Source organism: Rhinolophus sinicus, linkage group LG15 (genome assembly GCF_036562045.2).
Source record: "Rhinolophus sinicus isolate RSC01 linkage group LG15, ASM3656204v1, whole genome shotgun sequence".
Lineage (NCBI taxonomy): Eukaryota > Metazoa > Chordata > Mammalia > Chiroptera > Rhinolophidae > Rhinolophus > Rhinolophus sinicus.
In genome coordinates, this window is record NC_133764.1 from 19,770,170 (window position 1) to 19,798,109 (window position 27,940).

Below are 27,940 nucleotides of genomic sequence, written 5' to 3' on the forward strand. Positions count from 1 at the left end.
ATCACTTTTCTCTGACACTGATGGGTTTGATCAAAGGGTGGCTAGGATTCTGTAGGATTCTAGTCTGGAAAGTGTGTGTGTGTGTGTGTGTGTGTGTGTGTGTGTGGCACACGTGTCGTTAGACACTTGGATTCATTTGAATGATGCTATTCTTTGCCACATAGTGAGCACTTTGTAAGATCATTTATTGTCCTGAACGAATGGTTAAACGTAGAAGCTATAAAGAAAGCCCTCTGGCTGGTGTTCAAATACGCCTCTCAGCGAGGGGCGAGCGAGGGGACTTGGGATGGAGACCCTTTTTAGGGTGGTTGGGGACTAACCTTGGGCTCCTATTATTAGGCACCGCCTCTTTTACTCGCAGGAAGGCCGCTAGGGGGTGCTAGGGAGCTCGCCGCCCACTTGCGAGGCGCCTCAGCTCTCACCCTCGCCCGCTTCGCCCGGCAGAGAGACTACAACTCCCGTGGTGCTTTGGGAGTCAAGGAGCAATGGGGGAGGGACAGGAGGGCGGGTCTTCCGGGAGTGTGTTTCCGGCGTCGGCGGCCGCGGCGGGGGACGGTGTAAGAGCGAGATGTCGGGGTGGGACCGCCCGGCTAGAGGAGGTGACTAATCGCCCTGGTCTCCCCTGTAAAGGTTGGAAGTGAGTCCCGGAGTTGGTTGTCAGCCGCGGAGTTCAGGGAACTTTTTGGGACCGACCCGCGCTGCACACTGCTGGGAAAATTAAAGAAAATTTTAACACTGTAGTATGACTTCCTTACTTTATACTTTGCACACAACAGGAAAACTGAAGTGGGAGCCCCAGCCAGAGTCTTCCGACAGCTTTCTGCTGAGATTTAAGTGTGAACAGAAATACGTTTATGATGACAGAAGGCTTTTAATGTTCAATCATAACGGGTTCAATTAGGGCATGGGCTAGTACTTGACTGCACATGTAGTAATGCGGTCTTTTTCATTGGATCAACAAGTAGCATGAAAATGCACGAGTGTGTTGGACCTCCAGGATTTTGGCTGTTGTGTTGACTTACTAGTCTTGGATTTTGTTAGTCCTGACTTGTATGGAGGAAGGACAATTGACAAGATCTTGATGTCCTTATCTTTGGGGGTAATAGAGAGGAGGTGGGCGTTAAGATGCATCTGTGAATTGGATGGTATTGGCAAATAAAGGGTGTTTCATTTTGAAGTTCTGATCTTAAATCAGTTACAATTACAGAACCAGAGTCATCTCAATTACTGTTACATGTTTATATTCTGTGAATACACACTAACGTTTAGAACTACTTTGAGAAGCATGTATTTTATTTTTTTTCATGCCTGGTGCCTGATACTGTCTTTTATAAAATGGGAATTATGGTAAACATAATTAGAGTATTTCTTGCTTGCCCACTATACCAGGAGAGAGTTCCCTGAAAGCATCCCTGTTAGAGCAAGCTTGAGTCATGATGGTTGACAGCTCTACTTTTTCCGGACTCCATTATGGAGTATCAAAGTCTAGGTTTTTGTCAAGTCATGATGCTTTGTAAGAGAAGTGATAACTAGTGATGATCAGTAAAATCACCACTGCAGATTTAAGAGGCTATTCAGTGTGCCAGTGATAGAATAGTTATTCACAGTTGAAAGTGGGACAGATAGCACAGTTATTTTAACAGGTCCTGAATCCATTATAAATAGCAGTCTTTTCTAAGGATCATATGGGAGCTTTGATAGGGTTATTTTTCTTGAATGGCTTAATAGAATTGCTTATCCCTAATACACCCATTAGCTGAGGCTTTCCACAGGCCTGAAGTTTATTGAAAAGCTTTTGACTTTACAGTCATTAGTAACTTCGTCATTTGAGTTTAGTTTGTGGCAGCTAAATGCACAGGTATGTTTAATATTTTCACATTACAGTGCTCAGCCTGGGGCTTACCACCACAGGTATGAAGAACTTGTTTGAATTTTGCTTTCATGAAATGACTGCAGCAGAAACCTCAGTGTATGTGGGTAAGGGAAATTTTAATTGATAGCATGCAAAGGCACATTTAAAATCAAGAAGGAGAATCTATGATTTATATGGGTCATGTCCTAGATGATCAGTTTACTTTTTTAAGCTTTCTAGAATTTGTGTTTTGGTAACTGAGTTTGTAATTGCTCTTGTGAAGGTGAAATTTCCTTCAGGCTTCATTTTTTGTCAGAACTTTCAGAGGTTTGCATTTTCCTCTCCCAGTGAAGCGTGACATTCAGGAGAATGATGAGGAGGCCGTGCAGGTCAAAGAGCAGAGCATTCTGGAGCTGGGGTCTCTCCTGGCGAAGACTGGACAAGCTGCAGGTAAGTGCTACAGCTGGATTGCTTTCTCTTTTACCTGAAATGCTGGGGGAAGTTTCAGTGTTCTGTTGGAGTGAAGGAGCATAGGAATGCATCCATTCTCCATGTAGAATGCATAATGCATCTCCATAATGCATCGACAGTTCCCTTGTACTGCCAATTTGTTGAACTTCAGTTTTTTAGCAGGAAATTAAATGGCCTTTAAACTCAGCTCTTTCATGGAAGAGTTTTGTTCTGCAGGTGCAGGGAAATCTTGTTTCTGTTGGATGTAGTGATCTGTGATTTGTTTCTGGTTTAAATTTTTACTGCGTTGCCTTACGTACGGGCAGCAGCAGTCTTCAGTGATTTCATTGAGCAGTTCTGATGTTTTAAAAGTGGATAGTGACTTTATGCTCCGGGCGTGAAAATGAGTTGGGATTTTGCATCTAAGTAAGTGACTTGCTGTTTTTTTATTTCTGACACAAAATGAGTCAGACAGTAAATGGGAAGAGCCTTCCCAAGATTTCTCTATTGGTCACTAGGAATTTATGTATGTCATTGCCCTAACATTCTAGTAGTTGTAATTTGACCATTGACTTCCCAGCTCCAGAGATGGGGGTGTGTGTCCTTGATGAGAGTGTCCTGTTGACCAGGGGGGGCCTTTGATCAGTGGAAATAGTATTTAGAGAGAATCTTTTTTTAACTTAAAAAAAAAGATTTTTTTTTTTCAGCCTAAAGTGAATAGAGAGTTTATCTGAAAAAAAAAGATTAAGCTCTGCTAAATGAATCATGAATTACTTTCCCTAAATTATGTTTTTTCAAAAAAAAAAAAATATAGGTATAAGCCAAAAAAACTTTTTGAACTTGAGAACTAAGGTCTTTGCCAATTAAGGATGACTAATATATTATTTATTAGGCTCAATCAGTAGAAAGTTGAGTAATAATATATAAAATTATATATTTTTTAAAGTGTTTAAAATATCTGTAATAACAGTTTTGCAGTGCTTCCTATGAACTAGTTACTGTTTTAAGCACAAACATGGTTTAGCATATTGAACACTTGAAACAACTTAATAAGGTAGACACTATTATCCATTTACACCTGAGGAAACTGAGCACAGAAAAGTTGACTATTTTACCCAGAGCTAGTTCATGAGCGAGCCAGGATTTGAACCCAGGTAGTCCCACTTCAGAGCTCATGGCCTCATGGTATAATGGTTATTACTTTGCATAGTTACCTACTTAGGGATTGTCAGTGGTGAGTGGTGTTTTTACATTTTAGGCGGACTTCCTGCCTATTTAACATATTTATGAATTGCTTTTTCCTGTCCGTTAATGTGAGTTTGGGTGTTAGAAAATAATTTTGATAATTAGTCCACACAAAATATAACTAATAAGGTAATTTTCTTGAAAGAGTTAGAAGCCAGGTGAAGTGATTTAAGATTTTTCTGTTGAAACATCCAAAGGTCTTTTTTCCTCCCCTAGCGTGGGATAATTAGAAACAGCATGTAGTATGGTCAATACTTCAGAAATTTATCCAAAAATGTTACTGTTTTGCTTGAAGTTCCTTTCTCTTGCTTTACTCTTTCCTTATTCCTTGCCCTCACTCACTTCCTTGTGCTCCCTTCCTGAGCTAGACTGCTAAACCTTTTGGAATTGAACAGGTGAATCATAAGGACTTTTAAAAACTTGTTTTCTAAGAAAGAGTTTGATGAGTATAAGTATATACAATAGAAACCCTACAGAAGTCTTGGGGCCTATATTCATTTACCTTACTGAGCTATTAATAATTGATAGGTTTGTATTGTTTCCTTTGATTTGGGGTTTTCTGAGAACAGAAATTATTTCTGTTCCATTAATCTTCAATTTTTATGCGTTCACTATATGGCTAATATTGTGCTACCTAAAAAGTTCAAGATATCAGCTCGTTTTTAAACTAGATTGCTTTAGAAAGACTAAATAAAGTTTCACTTAAGTTTAAAAATAAAAAAAGTTTAAGACAAGGTCCCAGACTGACAGCAGCCATTGGGAATTAGTGAATAAGACAAGTCTGGTGCATAGTAGTGATTGAAAGTTGTGTTGTGCGTCATCAGATGTGATGCCTCAGTTCAGGGTCTGCAGGGGCACAGCCTGAGACTCCTGAAAGGGTTGAGTTCTGAGAGGCTCTAAAAAGGAAGTTCTGGTCATATCATTGTAAGTAACCTCAGTACAAATAGGAGGAAGACGTCAGTATGATTATGTGGTAATTAAAAAAATGAATCCAGTATGTAGGAAAATGGAGAGAAACAGAATATAACCAAGAATGAATAAGAAATAGAAGACTAAAATGAAAAATGAACTGAGTCTTTTTGCAACGAAGAGGTCATTTGTTTCTGTTAGGGTGAGAAGAGTAACACACTCAGTTCTTGGAGAAAATACTGTAATGCTAGTAGGTGCTGGAGAGAAGGCAGACTGCTCAGCTCATGTTTCGCGTCTGCCTTTTCCAGGAAGGAAAATAATTTTCAAAAAGAAAAAGAAATAACATCAGAAAGAGAGAATTAAAGCCAAGGCAGGTGAGAGAAGAGAGAGCAGAGAGTCTCTTTAAATAAGTTCAAGTCTCCAACCTCTGACAATTTCTGTCTTTTAATATCAAAAGAATCGTTCCAGCAGATATATTTATAGAGACACTGTTATTATTCTGAAAAAAATCATGGAGGATGGAGAGGTATAAGGAAACTGAGGATGGGCAAACATTGTTCCACTTTTTACGAAGGTAATGAAAACAGTAAATTCTAGACAGTATACACTGGTAATCATCAGTAAAGTTCTGGGACAGATTATTTGATAAGTAGGTTTCAATCACTTAGAACAGTTGGTTAATTAAGGAAATATTATTCCAGACTCAGCTTGGTTCTCTTTGGTTAGCCTTATCAGACTAGTGGAGAGATAACCTGTTTCCCCAAAAATAAGACGTAGCTGGACAATCAGCTCTAATGCGTCTTCTGGAGCAAAAATTAATATAAGACCCGGTCTTATAGTAAAATAAGACCGGGTCTTATATTAATTTTTGCTCCAGAAGACGCATTAGAGCTGATTGTCCAGCTAGGTCTTAATTTTCAGGGAAACACAGTATGCAGGACTCCACAGACATTGGCTAGCCAGCTGTTTTTGTAAATAAAGTTTTGTTGGAACATAGCCACACCCATTTATTTACGTCTTGTCTGACTGCTTTGCACTACGGTGGCTGAGTTGAGTACCTGCCACTGAGACCTTAGAGCCGAAGTCAAAAATACCTACTGCCTGGCCCTTCACAGAAAAGGTTACCCAACCCCTGGGTTAGGGGAGTGATAATGACTACGTATCTGATATAGGCAGGGTATTTGAACATTTGCCATAATGCTAATAACAGGTACAGGTTAGGAATTTATGATGATGAATCGATCATTTGTCAACCTGAAGAGATGTCTCTAGCATCATGTCATAGGGATCTGTCCTTGGTCTGGTCAGCACCTGGCATTATGGCTAAAGCAATTTCAGAAGGCGTGCTTATTTTTGTAGATGACTCACTATAGTAGAGGATAGAATTAAGATGCAGCGTTATTGCCAAAACCAGTAAGGTTAAATTCAGTGTGATAAGTATAAAGTGATACACTTAAAATATTTATCAAAACAGAGGAAGGTGGGGAAATTACCTGTCTCTGCAAAAAAGACCTTAATGGACTCAGTGTGAACAAAGAATGCTATTAGAAAAGGGAAAATTTGCTGTTTTGTTCATGCGGTGGCCAGATCAAGAGAATTAAGCCCTGACTCTACTGGTTAGACCCTAGAGCATTGTTTTTAGTTCTGGGTACCACAAGTGGAGTGTTTGCAAACTAGAGTGTATTCAGAGGAGGGCAACTGAGGTAATAAGGAATCTGGAAACCATGATAGTGGAGGAACAGTTGAAATAGCTAAAGATGTTTAGCTTGGAGAAAGGGAAAAAGTTGGGGAGACATAAATGAGAGTGATCTTCAAATCTCTGAAGCCAAGCGGAAGGAGAGTATAGACTCAGGTTTCAAAAGGAACAATTGAGCTTGACCAGTACTGGAATAGTCTGCTTTTTGAACATTTCTGTCACTAGAAATTGTTTAGAATTGTTCAAGCATCGTAGGACATGCTATGGGAGAAGAGACACTGTACTAGACTCCTTTTAAAAAGCTATGATTATGTAATATAATTGAAATTTATACAAATGCAAAACGAATTTGAGGGGGAGAAATTATAGCCTGGAGTTGGCATGGAACACTCAATGGGACTTTAGCTGGACCTAAAAATATATCTCAGGTTTACATAGGTCCAGAAAATAGGAAGAAATCCCAAATGGGAACTCAGCGTGAGTGAGGCATGAAAGCATGAGTGTGTATAGTCTATGCAAGGGTGAATGGAGTGGTGAATGGGAAACAAACTCAATGGGGATCAAAGGTCAGTACTGGGGCGTGTAGGGAAACATGAACTTTTCCACTCTGTATAAAGTTCCTTTTGTACCTGACACAGTCCCATGCATCCTGTGACTTTTCAGGCAGATGAAGATTTCAGGGCCCTGAATTAGCATTCTCAGGAGGGTGAGGTTTGCTTGCCCTGAATTAGAGTTCTCAGGAGGGTAAGTCTACAATTGGAGATTATGAAAGAGGCAGTGGCTCTAAAGGAATTTTAACCTACATTCCAGAAGTACTTATTTGTTTAGTGGAAATATTCTCTGATTTTTAGAAACTCTTCTTTCTAAAGATGCTCCCTTAGGGTTACTGAGTACTGTCCTCTTTTCTGATATGAGGGGGAAAATGCATCTGTGGTAGACACCTTTTTTGGTCATAGTTTAAGACTTAGGTTTTGCAGATTAATGAGGAATTTTAAAAGGGTGTAGTATAATTTTAAGGGAAAAACATCTTAAGTTTCATGTGAAAAGTTTATTCAGAAAATGCCAAGGAGGTGATATTACTAAAAAGCTAAACTGGAGAGTACTTTGGGAAGGGAGGAAAAAGGGAACCTGGAAGAAAAAATCTCTTGTCTGTTCAAGGAGAACTAAGGCAGACTTGAAAATTAAAAAGCAAACAAACAAAATCTTATAATCTGATCAAATTTGTTGGTTGTGGGGAAGTGATTTTGTCCAAGGTGGCAGAGGCATAGCATATTTTATATTCTAGAAAACTGCTCTCGGAGTATGAGTACTTTACTGTTTATCTTTCATTAAGGTGAGAGACGTGAGCTTTTCCCGGGGCCCTCATAGTAATCCAGTGGCTAAATGGGGTATAAGATAGTACAAATTTGGTGTATGTTAACGTACTTTTGCTACTCTTCACCTGCTAAGAATGCTTTTATTTTCTACTAAGTTTCATTTAGACTGATTCCAGTGACATAAGTACTAAGTGTATGATCTTGGGTTATTTTTTAAATGGGTATTTGTTCCTAGTAATATTGATGTTTACATTTTCCTGTCTGAATTGCCTTCCATACAGAGCTTGGAGGACTCCTGAAGTATGTACGACCCTTCTTGAATTCCATCAGCAAGGCTAAAGCTGCTCGTCTTGTCCGATCTCTTCTCGATCTGTTTCTTGATATGGAAGCAGCTACAGGGCAGGAGGTAAGGTACTTTAATGACAGAAGGTGGACAATATGGAAAAAAAAAGTGTTTCAGTGAAAGAAATGCCTGCCTGCACTGGGGTACTAATGTGGAAGGGACAGCTGGGAAGACAGCTCAGGACTTATCATGTCAGTTTCTCTTTGTTACAGGGCATTTGATACTTTGGGTCTGTTCCATGCTTTGCTTTGTAAGTGGAGATTGTCAGTGGTCCCTGGAATCCTCATTACATCAGGGTCACAAACTGATTCTTGTCTTTGAGGTATTGTATTGCCACACCTTTGTAATGTTTTCTGTGTCTGTGGTACCTTTCAATCTGTGTCACAAAGCTCCTATGAGCACTAATTAAATCTTGTGGCATCCCCTCTTGGCATGTTTTGTACTGCGTACAGGCCTTTATTGAGGGGTGAGCATCCATCTGTTTGTGTCTCGTGTGCAGAAGTGACTCTGGTGTACCTGAATATGTCCTCTACAAGTTCAGACTAGACCCTGAGCTGCGGTGAAGAGTGCCTCTGTGGAATCACTGAGCCTCTTCCAACCTTTTCAGTGGTCGCTGTATTTTCAATGATAGCTGTGATTCAGGGGAAGGAGATACTACCAAAGTTAAAACTCATTTTGTAAAAAAGTAGGAGATCCAAGCAAGTTATATTGTGGTTGCTTGTAGGAAGAATAAAGTTGTCTTTCCTATAGATAACATTGATCAGTACTGTTGAGTGCCTGCTGTGTGTTAGGTACTGTTACAAGTACTAGGGATACATTTGTAACAACACACAGCCACCACTCTCATGAGGATTACATTTTAAAGAGGAAGGAAGGCAGTAAACAAATACATAAAATGTCAGATAGTATAAGGGCTAGGGTAGGAATTGCTGGTTGGTTATATGTCTAATTGTTTGCTAATTGTTTGCGTGGCCTCTGGTGTACAAGTAGGAGGTCTGAAAGGGCATAGTAGCATATTGAGTAAATAATGAGGAATTCAGAAACCTAGGACATAATGTATCCCACTTTGAAATCATATCCTTTATAAAATCTGGTTTCTTGCCGTAGTGATTCTTTGAGATGTGGTTTAAACACCATAAACTAACATTATTTGTAGAAAATTCACTTGTAGAGAAGTCTTCAAAATTCTTTTGTTTCTGATAGAGCTGTCTCATGATAGTAGGTCAAAAATAATTATTTAGATGGCTACCTTTTGAACAAAGGCATTAGAATTATTTTTTATGAATAATTTAAAAGAAAAAGTGATTTTTAAAGGGGTGTTAGTCTTATCTAATCCCAACTTTCCCCTCCCTCCTTCTTCCGCCTCCCCCAAACTCTGGTTCAAGCAGTTGTTTCTCAGTCTAGTTGTGTAGGACACAGCTCCCTGGCCCATGCTGGTGTTATGGGCTTTGCGCTCCCCCCTGACTGGTCACCCACGGCTGCTCACGGCAGCTCTCGCCAGCTGCCGGCCACTCACGCTGGCCACCAGCCGCTCCTGGCAGCACACAGCAGCCCAGCTCCAGGGACAGCCATTGTTCACAATCTTAGCTGTAGAGGGCACAGCTCACTGGCCCATATGGGAATCGAACCTCCGCATTAGGAGCATGGCGCTCCACCTGAGTCACTGGGCCGGCCACAACTTTGTGTGTGTGTGTGTGTGTGTGTGTGTGTGCTTTGTTCTCATGAAAAAGTGGCACCATCTTTTGTTTGAAATAGGGTGCCTTAGAATGGGCTGACCAAATAAATGTGAGCTTGAAACAGACTAATAAATGTTACTTGGAACTTTTTAGGCAGAAAAATTAATTATCCAAGCTGCTCCTTTGTCTCTGGAGTTTGTCCCTTCCAATAACAGAGCTGTCTCAGGGGGTAGAACCACATTTGTTTAATGATCAATTCTCCTACTTCTTTGTGGAAGTCTATCCAAATCATCGTTTAGTGCTCTCCTGTCACTCACTGGCTGGTGGGCTTTACTGGCCTTCATCGTGTGGCTCTGTGTCTGGTTAGGTCCTCCCTTAACTGTGTGTGTACATTGCTGCTGTTCATTGCTCATAACATTTTTGTGAACTAGAACCCTTTCTTCCTTTTCCTATGGTGAAAGGAAACTGAAGCATTAAGTCATTTTAGTGCTAAGTATAGGCTGGTCTTTTTTTTTTGGATTGATTATCAGTTTAGCTTTTTTGTGTGTGGGAAACTTTTTTTTTAAATAATTGGGGATTATTGGGGAACAGTGTTTCTCCAAGGTCCATCAGCTCCAAGTTGTTGTCCTGCAGTCTAGTTGTGGAGGGCGCAGCTCAGCTCCAAGTCCAGTTGTCATTTTCAATCTTTAGTTGCAGGGGGCACAGCCCACCATCCCATGCGGGAATTGAACCAGCAACCTTGTTGTTGAGAGCTCGCGCTCTAACCAACTGCGCCATCTGGTCGCCCCCTACGTGTTATATTTCTGATTATTTTGTCTTATAGGACAATTACTTGAACATTTGCCTTATTTTCTTTAATATAATCCTGTTCAGGTGAAGCCCTAAATAACTTGCAGCACCACATGCCTTTCCCATTCCTACTGTGTTTCCCCGGAAATAAGTCCGGGTCTTGTATTATTTTTTGCTCCAAAAGGCGCATTAGGGCTTATGTTCAGGGGATGTCATCCTGAAAAAGCATGCTAGGGCTTAGGTCTTATTTTCGGGGAGACATGGTTAGGTCTTATTTTCGGGGAGACATGGTAACACAGGCATACCTTGTTTCATGGCGCTTTGCTTTATTGTACTCCACAGATGTGGTTTTTACACATTGAAGGCAAACCCTGCACTTTCAAAAAGATTACGACTCTCTTCATTGCTATACTCGCTTTATAGCAGTGGTCTGGAACCAGACCTGCCGTGTCTGCGGTCTGCCTGTACACGGCTGTTCCTTACCCACCATAATCTTCTCCCTCTTACTTTATTTATAGCTATAATATTGGCCTTTTTTGACTTCAAGCTGTTTTAAGCTTGGGGCATTTTTGTACATCTTGATTGCCCTCGGCCTGATCTTAATATGGTGTTTTTCTTCACATGATTTCAAGTCTTTATTTATATCTCTCTCTTCTTCAAAGACTTTCCTTGATCACATTATCTAAAATACCCTGTCTCTGCTTTACTTTTCCTCATATTGATTTCACTTACTAACATCTGTCTCCTCAGAATACAATTTCCATGAGCATAGCTACTTTGTCCTATTCTCCGCTGCATCCTCTGCAGTAATAGTTTGGCCCAGAAGAGCTACAGAACTAGTATTTGTTGGAGGAATATATGGATTATGCCTTCCCTATGGTAGATGCTCAGGAGATATTTTGTTGAATTAAGACTTAAGGTTATTGAATTGAGGTGTAAGCATGGGATGTTGTTACTACATTTGTCTGGGTAACTCACGGTCTCTGACTTGGGGACATTGGATATAGTCTTCATCTTGGAAGATTCTTGGTTCTTTTAAAATTATTTGATTGGGTGATGGGAAAGGACAGAGGAGCAAGTCATAGGTGGCTCTCTGTCATAGGAGGCCTGGCAAAGTGAAGTTTTAGGACACTGTTAAGAGAGCGAGGAGTTTTGTGTTGGGGAGTTTGGTACCGAGAGTATGGGGGAGGGGACTTTCCTTGCCTTTTTCTATTTGGGGACGAACCTTAAGTTCTTCAGCTTGTTGTATTCCGAAAGCTGATATGATTCCGGTTGGGATCGGGTCAGTTGCAGCACTAAGGTGTCGAGTGTAGAAAATGAAGGTAGTATGTGTGGGACATGGGGGTGGGTGGGGGAGTGGGGTGGGGTGGTTGGCAAGGGGAGGGGGGTGGAGAATTGGGGTGAGGGGAGGAGAAGGAAGATGGAATCAGATCCTTGCCAAATAGTGAACTGAATCATCAGAATTGACCTTACCTTCCAGAGATCTCGAGGCAGTTGCCTATGGGAAGCCATTTTTTGGTATCTTCTGTCTAACTGAAACACAGAAGCACATTTTAAGAAACCTCGTATTGAAAATCCGGTTATTGAAACAATTATTTCAATGGGAAAAAGGAGTTTGTGCTAGAGAATTTTAGACTTAGAATAGTAGTTATTCTTTTCCCATAGGAATTTTAGTTAACAAAAAAAATAGTTAAAAATAGTTAAGTATGTTGATTAAAACTCACATATCTAATTTTGACCACATCAAGCTTTTGTACTCAAGTAAGCGCTTCCTCCAGAAGCGCAAGCATCTCTGTTCTTATCCCCTTAGCACTCCTCGTCAGCATTAACAAAGCACAGAGCCTCTCGGGCAGAATCGCTGTGTAGCACGGCAGTGGCCTTTAAAATGTTTCCTTAGAACTAAAGCACTGGTTTCACCAGGTACAGTCCTAGATAATGCATATCATGTGCCCTGTAATTAATAACAGGTATGTAGTTCATGTTGTAAAAAATCCGTGCTCTAGGAGAAATGTCTGTACTGACCTGAACTTACAAGGTTAGTTTGAGGTAGAGAGAACACTGGAGAGAGAGTCCAGTTCTGGTCCCAGAGCTGATATATGACCCTGGGCAAGTCACTTAACATCTCGACTGTCAGGGAAATGGGGACCAGTGAGATCTGGACAGATGAAATTCAGTGTTTCTTTACTAGGAATATACATCAGAGTGGCCAAGCCCTATTCCAGACTGCTGAATCAGGAGCCTTGGCATTCATTTTTTAGTTGTGTGAAAAAGCTCCCTGGGTAAATTTGTGATGGTATGCTTTTCTTAGTGCCTCCCAAGGTGCATAGGACTACAGACTCTTGTATTTTTGTTGCTAAAATAGTCAGCAAAATATTTTCAGTTCCATTTATGTCGTGAAAGAGATCTTACTTTCAATTTGGTTTTTCAGAACATACACAAAACTCTGAAATTATGATTGGCTTGCTTTTATTTTGATTTTTGTAGCATTTTTATGAGATCAGTTGTGTTTAGAGTTGGAGATTAAAGTAGCCAGCAGAGGGCTCCACTGAGTTGTAAAGGTTTCATTGAATCACTGTTGAATCCTCCAAACACCATTTAATGTCATCCATTTACATACTGAACTGCATTTAGGATCCAAAGGCAGAAGATGTGTCAGTTTGGATTATGTCCCTTTATTTTTCTCTCCTTACAACATGTCTCAAGAGAATTTTGGATTTCTATAAAAACCTGTTGAATTAGCAATTAGTTCCCAAAAAGCTCACTTTCTTTTTATCTTAGGCTCTGATTGGGAATCTTAATACAAAAGTGATATAAGACCTGCAGTACTTAATATGTACTTTGTCAAAGCTCATATGTCAAGGATACCTGATGGCAAGTAGACCATCTAGCACAGAACACTACTTTAAATCAGTTGTTTTGCACATGGCATCACTGCTTGGGTGGCAGGTAGAACTGGGGGTTCAGATTGCCTTTAAATCTTAAAGGCCCTTTTAAGTATTAGGTTGATTTTAATTTCTTTTTGCTCCCTTTAGTACAAGCTAAGTTTGCAGTATTGCACTTCTTAGAATCTGAACGGGAAGAGCTAGCTGGACAAGCAACTGTTAGGAACAAGGCATTTGTACTCGGGCTGAGAATTTCTTCCCTTTATTACTAGTGTATTCACATTAACACATTACTGTTACTATTTGCAACTATTCAGGGAGAAATTTCTGCATTGAAAATTTCTCAGCCATCATAGAAATCTACATTCCAGGGCTACGTATGTTGGAAATTCTGGGTCCCTCCTGGGAAGGTAGAAGAGGAATCTCTACAATGAAGTTCTTTTCCAAAGGAACACAGTCTAAGCACAAAGATAATTTGTGTGTTAAAAACCTAGTTGGTTCTCCTTTACGATATAACCATTACACATTGAGATACTGTGGATCAAAGCATGTCCCCTGAGACATTAAATAGAGCAACATGGGTAATATATAAGAAGGGAATGAAAGCTAGTCTCCACAGCAAGGTCTGTGGGAAGAATGAGGACATAATGTTGCATGCACTCTCTCTCCCTCTTGTAGGTCGAGTTGTGTTTAGAGTGCATCGAATGGGCCAAATCAGAGAAAAGAACTTTCTTACGCCAAGCTTTGGAGGTATGTGCCTGCATTAGTACTGATTTCAGGTCTCTAGGCATTAGACAGACTGAACGTAAGTATCGTCATCCGAATCAAAAAGTATTTTGGGTGTATTATCCAGACACCCAAAGATTACTGGTAGTAGTCCCACTCATGAGAATTGCTCTGGTGGAAGTTTTGAGACAGACCTGCTGACTTGAGTCAAAGAAGAAGCAACAGGGTAAAGTTAACAGTCACTGGCCATCATAGGAGACAATACCATGGGCTAGATAACTTTTTTAGGCTGAATTTGGTGCTCTCATAAGGACTTGAATATTTAACAGTAACAGTTCTGTGACTGTTAATCTTTGATTTCTTTCTTTGGCTTTTTTCCCCCTTTTCATCAGTCAATGCCTTTTCTCTTTCCTAGGCAAGACTGGTGTCTTTGTACTTTGATACCAAGAGGTACCAGGAAGCATTGCATTTGGGTGAGTAAGCTGGGAGAGATTCATAAGTCATCCTAACTGGCTGGTGAATGTATTCTAGGACCTGACTACTCTTATTAGTTATGAAATAATAAATTATATTCTTCCTTCCTACTTCTGCAAAGGATTTAAGATGGCTTATATTTACTGACTCTCATGGAAAAATGCCATTTGGAAGTTCTAAGAAACTTAACTAGAGTTAATCTTTTAAATTTAGAGACCAAAAGGGTCAAATTGCAAGTGTTTTACTGTCTGTCACATTTACTGTATCTGTTTATAAATCCCTTACCAGATGTGTGATTTGCAAATATTTTTTACCATCCTATGAGTTGTTTTTTCAATTTCTTGATGGTGTCTTTTGAAGCACATTTTAATTTTGATTAAATCCCATATATCTATTTTGTTGCTTATGTTTTTGGTATCATACCTAAGAAATCATTGCCTAATCCAAGATCACAAAGATTTACGCCTATGTTTTATAGGTTTAGGTCTTGCATTTGGTCTTTAAGTTAATTTTTATATATTATGCAAGTCTGAACTCTTTCCTTCCTCCACCAACCCTGGTGTTTCTTATGTAGTGTTGTGATTGCTGAACAGGAAGAGAGTGAGATCAAGTGCCTATCTGAACTGGATAACTAGTTACAGCATTTTCTGTGTGGAGATTTCCCTTGTATTTCAATCTTAGAAGTAAGCTTATAGGACTCTTGGCCTCTTGGCTCTAATGTTGTCCTTAGAATGCAGAAAGCTTCAGAGAGATCCTACTTTCTCTTTTGGAACATAGCCCATTAGCAGAAAATTCAATTCTTGTAAATAGATAACTTCTTTTTGAGTTCAGGTAGATTTCTTTATTCTGGGTGTTCTTCTAAGGATGGAGAGGGAGATGTTATGGCATTAAGGTATTAATATTATGAATAAGAAAAGGGTATATGCTTTTTCCTTCTCCAGGTTCTCAGCTGTTGCGGGAGTTGAAAAAGATGGATGACAAAGCCCTTTTGGTGGAAGTACAGCTTTTAGAAAGCAAAACATACCATGCCCTGAGCAACTTGCCGAAAGCACGAGCTGCCTTAACCTCTGCTCGAACCACAGCAAATGCCATCTACTGCCCCCCTAAATTGCAGGCCACCTTGGATATGCAGTCAGGTAATACCTGTAGCTACTCATGGGATGTTTCCTTAAAACTTCTTATTTCACAGGTGGAAGGAATGGGGCTGGGGCTGGAAAATAAAATTGGCTAATTTGGCTTGAACTTCCTCAGAGAAACCAATCAGAAGGCTCCCTCTCTAACTAGCTGCCCCCCTCCTATTAACTTGCTAATAACTGCCTAAAATATATTAACAACATGCTTATCCTTGGTTGACCAGGCAACCTGATTTTTAGAGTCAAGACTCTAAAGAGGTCTTACTGAGGTTTAAAAAACTCCCTTCATTTCCATCTTAGTCGCTTTCCAGAATTGATTAACCCAAGTCTGTTGTTACTTGGAGATCTTTGTGAAGCATGTTGGGCTTTTCCAAAAGGCCTCAGATTAGGGCTGAGGAAAGGCACCTCCCACCCTCCCATTTCAGCTTTCTGATGGAAAGTGTGATTGTTTGGGCTAGGAGGCTTGGCCAATAGAATTCGTTTTATTACAGTCAGCAACTTTTATTAGTTGTAATTTATTATCGTAATTGAAGGAGCACTGGAATTGGATGCAGAAGACTAGTTTAAGCCCTGGTGTTGTTATCTCTCTGTAGTCTTTGTTTCCATGTCTATACAAGAGATAATACCTGCCCTGCATGCCTTTCAGGTATTGTATCAAATGGCACGTTTTGTCATTTGGAGGTTAAGAAGAGTAGAAACCGACTTTATACATATAGACTTTATATGGAAATTTTGGTTCTGCCAATTTCTAAATGTCTGACTTTGGGCAAGTTACTTACCGTATTTTGCCATATATAATGGGCTCTTTTTTGTCCAAATTTGTGAGGGAAAAATAAGGATGCATGTTATACATGGGTAGTACTAATTCTGTATCTATATAAATATTTTTACTTTTATTTATGCTTCTGGGTTAAAAGTGTAACTCTAGAAATCAATAACAATATCCGTATGCAAAATAATAACCCTGGAATACGGTAATCTGTTTTGTTGAACTTATGATGAACTTGCAACGATGAAGAGTTCTTGGCCTTCTATGATGCATAAATACCATAAGTTTGTTACAAGTACATAAAATTTCTTGTACCTTGTATTTGTTCTTGTGTTTTGTAATTATTTGTTACATAAAATTTCTTGTACCGTAATATGTTAAAAAATAAATGCTAAAATTCCTTTATAATACAAAAAACAGATACCTAAATGAGAACAAATAAAAATTTGAATTAGAAAATAAAAACGAAAGAATTTTTTCCCTGAAAGTTTGGTCCAAAAACGTGGGAGTATATTATACGTGGCAAAATATGGTAATTTGGCTTTATCTTTATCTTTAGCTCATCTGTAAAATGGTGATAGTAATTATACCTCTTCATAGGATTATGGTGGGGATTAAATGTGAAGCTTTTATCACAGCACCTAGCCTAGACCAACTCTTGGCACTTTCTTTAAGCCATTACTCTTTAATTATGCCCTTCCTTCATGGTCAAGAGGTGAATTTGCATCTGATTTCTCAGAGAAAATAGAGGCCATTTTTATGCGAACCCTCTTTACTTCTCCTTCTTCTCCAGAATGTGTATCACTATCTGTTTTTACCCCTTATCACTCTTCTGCCTGTCCTCTTGGTCCATTCTAAGTCTGTAGTCTTTTTTCTCCACTTGGTGCTTCTTAGTCTTTGAACTACACCAGCTAAAAAAAAGCACAGCCCTTTCTCCTTTTTAAGTTGCTATGTTCTCCTTTTCTCTCAAGCTTCTTAAAAAAATTGAAAGAGTAAGTATCTCTTTCTTGTCCCTCTTGACTCCTTGAAAGCAGTCAGTAACGACCTTATGACCTCTGGGGGGGGTGACCCTGTTGAACACTCTAGGCTTCTTGGACATTGCTGTCCTCTTGGTCTCCTCCCTTGACTAGTTATCCTTGGTTACCCTTTGCTATTTCCTTTTCCTTCTGAGTGCCTCTTTTTTCTTTTCAGTCTCCATGTGGCCTCTTCTTTATACCCTTAGTTGTAGGGGTTCTGTTGAACTAGTCTTCAGTTAAACAGAAGCCTTGAGGCTGATTCTATAATGTATTTGTAATTTTGGTGTGATCTTGGGATGTAGTAGGTGTAGCGGTTACCTGATCTGCCATCTGGGCCCCTCTCCCTGACTGCCTTTTCTGTGTGTGTGTTCCTTGCTGTTGTTTGCTTAGTTCTTTTTGCTTCCTGTTTCCCTGTTTCCTGTCTAACCCCGTATTCTCCCATGGCTTTAGCTGCCACATAGCACTAATCTAGATCTCCAGTAACTTCACCTTCTCCCAAATTCCAGATCCAGATTTTCAACTGTGTAATGGACATACACACCTAAATGTTCCAGAGGTATCTCAATCTCAACATGTCAAAAAACAAAATTATTATCTAACCCCTCCCCCCTCAACCGTTCTTTTCTGCATTTCCTATTTTAGTTAATGGTATCATTATTGACTTAGTTGCTCAAGCTGATGGCTTTGGAGTAATTTGACTCCTTCCTCTCCTTTACCCCTCATCTCCAATCAGTTACCAGATCAGGTTGAGTTTGTCTCCAAATCTGTCCTTCCTTTTCCATCTCTACAATCATTGCTTTCATTAATGCCTAGACCACTGGAGTCTTTTACTGGTCTGACTGTCCCTAGTCACTTCCCATCCATTTTCCTTACTGGTCCTAAAGTCATTTTTCTGAAATACATATAACTGATCATATAACTCCTATGTTTAAAATTCTCCAATTGTTCCCCATTATCCCCGGGCTAAATTATACTTGAACATGATATTCAAAAGAAAGGCATCATTTCCTTTTCATCCTCATCTCTGGTTTTAATTCCTAGTCATCAAACGACTTCACATGTTCCTGATTCTGGGTGTTTATATATTTTGTCATCTCTGCTTGGAAATTCCCTTTTTCATCTTGTCTCCTTGGCAAACTCCAGATCCAGCTCAAATGTCTTGTCTATAAACCCTCTTAGTTGCTTTCAGACTTCCCTATTAAAGGTATATTATTGTGTACCTGTTATGGTACTAATCCCCTTGTTTCTGTTTTGGTGACCATCTTTCCCGCTGTGAGATTCTGAGCTCCGTGAGGGCCTCATTCATACTTATTTTCTCTATAGTAGCTATATCAGCACTTGGCACGTGGTAGGCCCTTATTAGTATTTGTATTCAATGAGCGACAGTCTAGTTTTTCATTTTTGTCTTTTTAAACAGTAAACCTCACGCCAACCATGAAGCTCATAGTTCTAATGTGGCTTCTATTTACTAATGCGTTTGGGAAAACAATATACCGTATTTTGGTGTGTGTGTGGGGAGCTCATTTTACCTTTTTTTTTTTTTTTAACCTTATTTTGGGTCTAGTCTGTTCTCTACGTCTGCACTGGGAGGTATTGAAAAATGGAGATTTGTCTCATCTAGTTTAGCAGTGTTAATAGTTTGTTGGGTATTCTTGAGGGAGCTTTCCTTGGCTGCAGAGAAGGGTGGGCTTCTGTAGTTATGAACAGTACGAGGAGGATCTGATTTGGGTAGGGTTAAAGTACTGGGGTATGGCACATATCACTTACTAAATGGTTATTAAGTCAGACGTTCCCAGTTAGCGTACCAGACACTGGTATGTGTCAGGTGGGTTAAGTGTGCTGAAACATTGATCCCTTGCGGTCATGTGTAAACAGTTACAGCCTTTCACTCCTTTCACAGTGTGCTGAATACTTTATATGTGTAAAATGTTGAGAAGCCCTGTGGTACACAAATGGATGGTGCTGAGGTCTATAACCTCATAAGGGGCTGAGGCAGAGTTAGAATTGATGCTACAGAATTGCAGAGCTTAGATGCCTCCCAAGCTAGAAAGAACGAATTTTCATGTTATCCCACGTGATAGCATAGGTTGGAAGTAATAGCAGGTTCAATTAAAGTTAGGCTCATTGCGAGCAACTCAACTTCTAAAAGGTAGAAAATTGGTTAGATGAACTATGTATGGTATATCAGCCTAAGGAAATACTGCTTAACTGTGCGTTTAAGTTCATGGATTTGGCTTTATGTGAAATCTATATACTGATTGCATCTAGGCAAAAGCACATCCATAAATGACAAATACCTGAAATGAGAATATAAGAAGTTGGATATTTTTTCTCCCACGAAAGCTGCTTACTTGACATTATACAAATGTCAAGCTTAGAAAAGCAATTTTAAAGAAATGGTTAATGTTATTATAAGTCATTCAGGCAGTGCAGGGATGTTTGGGTCAACTTCCTGACCTGTGAAGGTTATGTAATGGAGGATAAACATGGCCTTTTCTAGTGGCGCTAAAAGATAGTAGGATTGCAGTAGGGGTGAGAAGCATGGAGAAAGATGTAGGTTTTAGGGTCCCCTTTGAGTTGGGTTTTAACTCCTTGGGAATTTATATTGGCAAGATGACATTGAACTGGGAGGTCTAAGACCTGGGCTCTATTCTCAGCTTTGCCACTAGCTGGCAGTGACTTTGGGCAGGTCCTTTTTCCTTTCCTGACCTCATCAATAAGTAGATGGGGCTGGGGTAGATTTCTGAGGCCCTTCCCATCTCTGATCTTGTACGGTTTTATGATTTCATATGGCTCTTACTCTTTTCAATGCCCAGGTATTATCCATGCAGCAGAGGAAAAAGACTGGAAAACTGCATACTCATATTTCTATGAGGCGTTTGAGGGGTACGACTCCATCGATAGCCCCAAGGCCATCACATCTCTGAAGTACATGTTGCTCTGCAAAATCATGCTCAACACGTAAGTGCACATTAACTTTGGGATATGAGAACTCAAGCTCTTCAACTAAGTTTTTCTGCTTGGGCAAGGAGTTTGGCCAGTTATAGAAGCAGCAGCAGCCGCCCCTGGGCTGGTTGGGGTAGAGGGGGAGGTTCGAAGGTAATCCAGAGCACTTCTGCTTGCTAGCCTTCCAGAATCAGGGAGACGGATTTGAGAAGTCTCCTTCCCAGGCCCTTGGAGTGTTCTTCTCATCCTGCAATTATTCTGTCCAGAGGGTTGCTGAGCATAGGACAGAAGGCCAGGAAATAGCTTATAGACCAGCACCAGCCAATTGGGCCACCCAGAATGGGGGTGAGTTAAGAGGTTAGGAAGAGGTTTGGAAAAGGGGACAACAGCTTATACGACAGTTAGGTCTTTTTATAAAAAATAATATAGAATTTATCCAGTCTTTTGGGAATAAATGAGATATTCTCTGGGATTCTTCTTGGATCTTTGGGTTACGCAGGGGTTTTAATAAGATATATTCTATTGAAATTTAACTTACACTCACTCTGCCTGTTGGGTTTATTACTTTTGGTAGGTTCAGTGTGGCTTTCTTTTTAATGTTGGAGTTTTTCTACTCTTCAGTGCTGAGCTTTCTTCCAGAGTGTAGAAAGCCTGACTTCTGCACTGTGAGGGACATACGGATTTAGGGGTGGGGGCTGATTCTCAGTGGACTTCTGAGAAAAATATTGGCCTAAACCTGTACTTACAAGCATAATTTCCTGGAGCAGTTGACCACGTCTGTCTTTTTCTCCAGCCCAGAAGATGTCCAGGCTTTGGTGAGCGGAAAGCTTGCACTTCGGTATGCTGGGAGGCAGGTAGGGAAAACCTCGATTGCAGTTCTGACCTCTGCTCGCCCTGAAGCCAGCATGTTGTCAGACATGGTGTTTGGTGAGACCAGTGCTCTTCAGGTCTCCGTTCTACATTTCATTATTTTCCTCCTCTTTTTTCCTGTAAGACCATTCAGTGTATTTCCTGTACTGTTAAATTCTTGGCCTGAAAAGTCAGTGTTTGGTACTCTTACAGACATGAAGTGGTTTGAGGGATTTATAGAATTGAATTGTAGCATTTGCATTTAGTTAGTTTGTATTTAGCTTTGACCAGAACATTTATCTACCATGAGCCTGACTTGCAAATTTGACATGTGCAGAATATGAAATGTTGGATTCTCCGAGTCTGAAGCCTGGTATGGTCAGGTGCACATGTGCTTTAGGGAGGATTGGATTACTTGGTGCAGAAACTAGGTTTTTATGACTCACCTGAGGGCTTCTCATAATAATAGTGTCCTTGCACTCACGCCTTGAGTTTGGGATGTGGAGAAGAGCCTTTGATGGTCAGTAGCCCTTCTTGTGCTACCTTTCGTGCCTGAGTAGCTATGAGTATGACCTGTGTGAGGATGGCGTCTCAGATGTCTGCACCGTCTCTATTTGTACTTTGCTTGATTATCACCACTAAGGTAACAATAATCTTTGTAGATTCAAATGTGGTCGTTTGTAAACAATGGACACATTGGCTGTCTCACTGTGTCTTTAGAGGAATGGCCACAGCAGATGATTTCTTCTTTCTCTACAAATGGCTTTAATTAGCTTTTCATCAGAAAAAGTTTCAGATTAGCTACTAGTTTTTACCAAAAGAATACTGGTTATTACTATCGTGAAAGACTTAACTACCCTGTCTAGAACTAGAGTTGAGATGGACTAAAAGAGGTCAAGTGTCCAGGACAAAGTCAGGTAACTAGTAATGGTGGAGCCAGACTTTGAACTTGGGTTATCTGGCTCTAAGTTCCAGGTTTTTCTCAGTATGAAACTTTCTATAGGATAGCTGTTAGAGACAGATTACACTAATGATTAGCTTTGCATCATTTTTAAAGTCTGTTGTATAAGGCACACCATCCTTATTTAAGTATTTAGGCTGGTACAAGAAGAGCTCCTTCTGGTTCTGTGTACCTTGATGACAGCTTTCAAGCAGGAGTCAGGCCGTTCTAGAAAGATGAATATTGTAGATTTCTTGCTGATTGGAGACTCGATAGCTTGGCCAAGTGCCTTTCATAACTAGGTTAGAAGTTGCCCTCAACCACTGATTGTACTTTCATCACTCTGGAGTTTAACGTTCAGTGTAATACGTAGAATTTTGATGCCTCAGCCCTAATGAAAGTACACCTTGGTATGTGCCCTGTACAAACCCAGCAGAAGGATAAAGCCCAGGTGTAATAAGGTCTGTGGGCAGGAAGGAGCCTGGGGGGTGTGGGGACAGTGAGTCTTGGAGGAGGAGGAAATAAATCACAGTTCTTTGGTCATTTTCCCTTTTTGCTTCTCATCTTTGGAAAATCCTGTCAGGGTCCTTTTTTTTGGAAAACTCCTTTGCCTAGTTTTTTTTTTTTTTAAGATTTTATTGGGGAAGGAGAACAGGACTTTATTGGGGAACAGTGTGTACTTCCAGGACTTTTTTTTTTTTCCAAGTCAAGTTGTTGTCCTTTTAATCTTAGTTGTGGAGGGTGCCGTTCAACTTCAAGTTGTCCTTTCCGTTGCTAGTGGCAGGGGGTGCAGCTCACCATCCCTTGTGGGAGTCGAACCGGCAACCTTGTGGTTGAGAGGACACGCTCCAACCAACTGAGCCATCCAGGAGCTCAGCGGCAGCTTAGCTCAAGGTGCCGTATTCAATCTTAGTTGCAGGGGCAGAGCCCACCATCCCTTGCGGGACTCGAGGAGTTGAACCGGCAACCTTGTGGTTGAGAGCCCACTGGCCCATGTGGGAATCGAACCGGCAGCCTTCGGAGTTAGGAACACGGAGCTCTAACCGCCTGAGCCACTGGGCCGGCCCTCGTTGCCTAGTATTTTTAATTCACTTCAGATTTCAAAGGGCACCTGAATAGCACACAGTAGTATTCTTTTAGCTTTTCTTCCCAAGCCTCTGAAGAACAGTGGCAGGGCAGATTTTCCCTTGTAGCCAGAAGTTGAGATGTAGCATACTGCTTACGAGACTTGTTTGGTGGGATGTGGGTGTGCAGAATAGGTCATTTTCACTATTTTTCTCTTCATTCTTAGACAGAAGCATTAAAATGTGTGGCCCAGGCTAGCAAGAACAGATCACTGGCAGATTTTGAAAAGGTAAGCATGGTATTGGGTTGTAGGGAACAGGTGGAGGAGAGGGGCATTTAAGTACTTTTTTAAAAAAACAACAACTGTTTTTAAATAATTATAGTTTCACAAGAAGTTGCAAAGATAGTACAGAATGATCTCATGTACCATTCACCCAATTTTCTCCACTGGTAACATCTTAAAATAGTGCAATGTCAGAACCAGGAAATAGTTAAAGCACTTTTGTACAATGAAATTTGTTGTTGTGATACCTCAGTTACATACAGTACTCTTGCCGTTTCAAAAAGTTCTTTCTGTCGTCCTTTTTTCACTTTGATTTTCTGCAGCAAACCTATTACCTACATTTTACAGTTGAGGGAGCTGGGATTCAAAGAGGATGACTAATGTCACACAGCAAATGTGTGTCAGGGTTTAACTCCAGGCCTAGTGTTTGTTCCACACAGCACAGTCTTAGCTACTCCTTCAGCTCCTGACATGCCAGGTCTGCTTCTCTCTGTGGACGACAGAGAAGTCTTGATGTGTGCCTGCGCACTGCAAGGCGCTTCCTCAGGATGATGTCCTAGGCTTGTTTTGCCTCCTGTGCGTTTTATTCAGTGTTTGTGAAAGTTTGAAAAGGGAGAAAAACTTGTGTAAGCAACAGAGTGAGACATGTTTTCTTTTCTGAACCTTTCTCCCCTTAGTCTGAGTATAATGGCCAACTTACTAAAAACAAATCTAGATTCTGGAAGAAAAACTTAGTGTGGACAGAGAATAGACCATGTGGCTCTGACTGTCCCCAAGATTCATCTTCCTGGAGGTTTCTTGTCAATTTCAGTGCCTTAGTTGGTATGATTTCTTTGCTTCCCTTAATATTTTATAGCACAGCTGACATGAAGCTGAGAGCTATACTCTGCTCGTGTTCTTTGTAAAACTCCAAGAGCCAGCTGTGCAATTCAGCATTTAACCTCAGAATCTTTTTTTTCCCCCCATGGAGATCCTGCTTGTTCTGGGGAATACATGTTGAGAACTGCTTGTGTAGTTAACAAGCTTGAGCTGTCCATATGAAGCTTTTGGGTGGAAAACTGTTGCCAAGGTGGCTCCATCATTTAGTTCTTGATGTTCCTTTTCTCCTACCTTCTGTCATGTCTGTTCTTCTCCCCAAATACTCTAGAACTACAGTCAACCATGTAGTTACAAGGGCCAGCAGACCACGTAGGAAGCTAGGAGTAGTGTGACTTTCAGGTGCGTCTCTGCCAATCTCTGCGACTGGCTCTTTTGGCAGGCTCTGACAGATTACCGGGCAGAGCTCCGGGACGACCCAATCATCAACACACACTTGGCTAAGTTGTATGATAACTTACTGGAACAGAATCTGATCCGAGTCATTGAGCCTTTTTCCCGAGTACAGGTAAGAACTCTCCTGGGGACTCGAGCTCTTCTGTGGCAGGAGGGGGTTTCTGGCAAGGTGTCTTCACTGCAGCCCCTCCCTTCCCACACGCATCCACAATAGCAACTCGCTTCCAGGGCTGTGCCTGGTGGACAAGAAGCCACCAAGAGCTTGATTGAGATTTTTTTGACAAGGGAGCGAGAGTCGAGGAGAGAGATGCCGTAGGGTAGAGGCTGGTGAGAGTCCCCTACTTGTATTCAGCACAGTCTCCTCCTTGCTTTTATAGTCACTGCCCTCACTGCCCATGTGGTAAATGTGTTCTCTTCTGGGTGTGTGGGACAGGGATGTGTTTATTGTCTGTAGTGATGAAGGCAGATGGACAGCACAAGACACCTAAGCGTGGCCAAAGAGAGTCTGGCCATAGAGACAGCCAGCAGGATTTTAAGAGCTACAGCAGTCCCTACCCCCTCTCCCCATATTAGAGGCAAAGCAAAGCTTTCAGTGTTGGTGTCTCTCTATGTTTCCTTTTAGATTGAACACATATCTAGTCTCATCAAACTCTCCAAGGTAAGGAGCCCTGAGCTTGTCTTGGTAGGGATGAGGGAAACGGTGTATGGAGGGGCTGGCGTTTACACCCAGTGCGCCTGTTGGAAACTCTCCAGCTTCTTAGTGGGGAATGGGGGCCACGGGCTTGGAGCTGGAGTTGCATTGTTGATGTTTTGTTTTCAGTCCATTTGCCCTGAGACCCTTTTACACAAAGCTTTCATGTCAGTGTGATCTCTGCCTAGTGGATACCAGTCCTTTTAATCGTGTGCTTTGATTTTAGGCCGATGTGGAAAGGAAATTATCACAGATGATTCTTGACAAGAAGTTTCATGGTGAGTAATAGTCACACAGGCAAGGGGACTAGTGGTGGCGATGAAATGGTTGAAGAGACATCATGCTCTTGTTATCTTGCAAGAAGATAATTCCATTTGTTTCCTTGGTGGTTCCCTGGGATCCTTGGCCCTTGGATCCCTGGGATGAGAGTGTGTGATAACGTGCACAAATGGCACAGGGATACATGTGTTTCACCTCCTTTCTGGAGAAAGTGAGGCAACTAGGGCGTGGGTTGCTTCTCAGATGCTTTTGTGTCTAATCCCTTCTTTTATGTGGGTTGCCGTTGTGTTTCCTGCAGGGATCTTGGACCAGGGGGAGGGTGTCTTGATCATTTTCGATGAACCCCCAGTAGATAAAACTTACGAAGCTGCTCTGGAAACGATTCAGAACATGAGTAAAGTAGTGGATTCTCTCTACAACAAGGCCAAGAAACTGACATAGGTGAGTGCGGCTGCAGGGCCTGGCCCAGGCGGCACCGGCTTCTGCCTGTCGGGACGGAAAGCCTCCTGGTGGCCTCCCAGCTTCCCTGATTGACACTGCTCTGTCTTCTCTTACAGAGTTGGATGTGTAGCGGTCCTTTGGAGAGTATGTGTGGCGGGAGAGTGAAACCTTTGGGGGAAATGCTAGGAGATTCTTTTTTCTTTTTGTTCTACTTTTCGCTCGGAAAGTTTTTAAATCCTCATTTGGTGCATCTGTGTTCCAGCCGATAGGTGTGCCAGTTTTCATGTAATCTGTACTGGCCCAACGTGGGAGTGGGGACATTGCTTAAAAAAAAAAAGAAAAAGAAAAAAAAAGGTTATTCTAAATAAAAGGAACAAGGCTTACACTACCTAAAGCTGTGCTCTCTGCCTCCTGGGAGAGGGCCACCGAGCCAGGCGCTCCGCCAGCCACTGGGGCTCCTAACCCACCCGCTGGGCGTCACCTCTCCTCCTCTCCAGAATTGGGTGTTTGCCTGACCATCAAAGCGACGACTTTTTATTCTGTTTGTACTGAACCAAAACAAACAACTGTGTATAGACTGCTGTTTTCTTTTTTATTTGAAATGAGGCATTTTCAGTGTTCTTTGCCCTGTCATACGGCCTGTCCACTCACCCTTCCCTCCAACAACGGCTCCAGCAGACTGGCCGAAGGTGCCGCCGCCGCCGCCGCCACCACCGCCGCTGCCACAGCACCTGCACGGCTCCGCTCCGACCTGTGAAGGAATGGGGACAAGGCCAGGAGCTAGTGTCCACCATGGCCACATGGGGAGCAGTGTGGGCCCTCGGGGCCTGCTGTGCATGCGGCTTTTTAACACAGTGAACTAGATTAGACGTCAGCGTTTTAATTGCCCCTCTCCTCTGCTCCTTCTCTCTCCCTGGTCTCCCGTGTCTCACCCAGGAGACCATCACATGTCTCTCCCTTCCTCCTTCCCCCCTCTGGGGGAGTCAGGCTTTCTGCAGTCCATTAGCTTCTCACTTTGTCCCACTCCTCCTCTCCTGCTGTCAGGCGGATTTATTCCTTTTTTAAACAGTGAACATTGGAAATGAGACGGGGGTGTGGTTTGGTGTTTTTTGTTTGTTTGTTTTTTAATTTTTGTTGTTGGGTTTTCGAACAACCTTCCCCTTCCAGGGAGCTTCTTTATTTACCTCTTAGAAATCAAACGGATGGGAGGTAGGGCACTGTGTTTCAGCATGCTTTGTTTTATGATGAGATTACGTAGCAAGGCTTTGTGCCACTGGGCAGGTAAGCTTCTGCACCTCTATTGTGCTCAGCTCTATTTCTTCTTCCTCTCATCTCTTCTTTGTCTTCTCTCTTTCCACCTCCTCTGCCTCCTTCCTGTTGGCCTCCTATTATCTTTCCCTTTCTCAGATTATCCTTCCAGGTTTTCGTAATAAATTTATATTTTGTAAAAGGATTTTGTTGTACCAGGTTTTGCATCCTCACTGAATCTGACTGGCTTTTATTTTCCTCTCCAAAATCAGGTTTTTGTTCTCGACATCTCTCCCCATCATGTCCAGTCACTGTTTTGGTTTTGGCACCATCAATATCAAATGTACAAACGGTTCTTGCTAACCAACACCAGGTATATCTGATGTTCAGATGAGTTCCAATAAAAACAATTTTTTTTTTCAAAAAGTGTTCTTTCTTGAGTGCTGGAGGGCTTCTAGATGGACCCAAACAGCTCTGTGTGGCCCTCTAGACTGGCTAGAGCTCTACTGTCTCATTTGCTTCCTGGGAGACCTTTAGATCGGGGGTAAAGTGGGAGGGGGGGGGTTTGGGGAAGAAAGTTGGTCTGTGAGGCCTGAAATGGGATGTGGTGTTCAGGTATCGTCTGTATTTCCAAGGCAACACGGACGTGG

General features: G+C 41.4%; 1 protein-coding gene across 1 annotated transcript; it reads left to right on the forward strand.

Annotated features, from left to right (window-relative positions):
• Nucleotides 1–554: 554 nt before the first annotated feature.
• Nucleotides 555–27,716, forward strand: PSMD11 (proteasome 26S subunit, non-ATPase 11). The gene is made up of 13 exons (XM_074319999.1): nt 555–2,302; nt 7,750–7,874; nt 13,837–13,908; nt 14,300–14,357; nt 15,300–15,494; nt 20,093–20,237; nt 21,016–21,076; nt 23,303–23,365; nt 24,618–24,743; nt 25,254–25,289; nt 25,549–25,600; nt 25,900–26,042; nt 26,159–27,716. Exons 2-12 carry the CDS (start codon nt 7,851–7,853, stop codon nt 26,040–26,042), a joined length of 975 nt encoding a protein of 324 aa, XP_074176100.1. The 5' UTR covers nt 555–2,302; nt 7,750–7,850; the 3' UTR covers nt 26,159–27,716.
• Nucleotides 27,717–27,940: the final 224 nt, after the last annotated feature.

Bases quoted from the DNA above. Each gene is read 5' to 3' on its own strand.
- PSMD11 (XM_074319999.1), top strand. From the start codon at position 7,851: ATGGAAGCAGCTACAGGGCAGGAG. The intron at 23,366-24,617 runs GTAAGCATGGTA...CTCTTTTGGCAG, and splicing joins CACTGGCAGATTTTGAAAAG to GCTCTGACAGATTACCGGGC. The intron at 25,601-25,899 runs GTGAGTAATAGT...TGTTTCCTGCAG, and splicing joins TCTTGACAAGAAGTTTCATG to GGATCTTGGACCAGGGGGAG.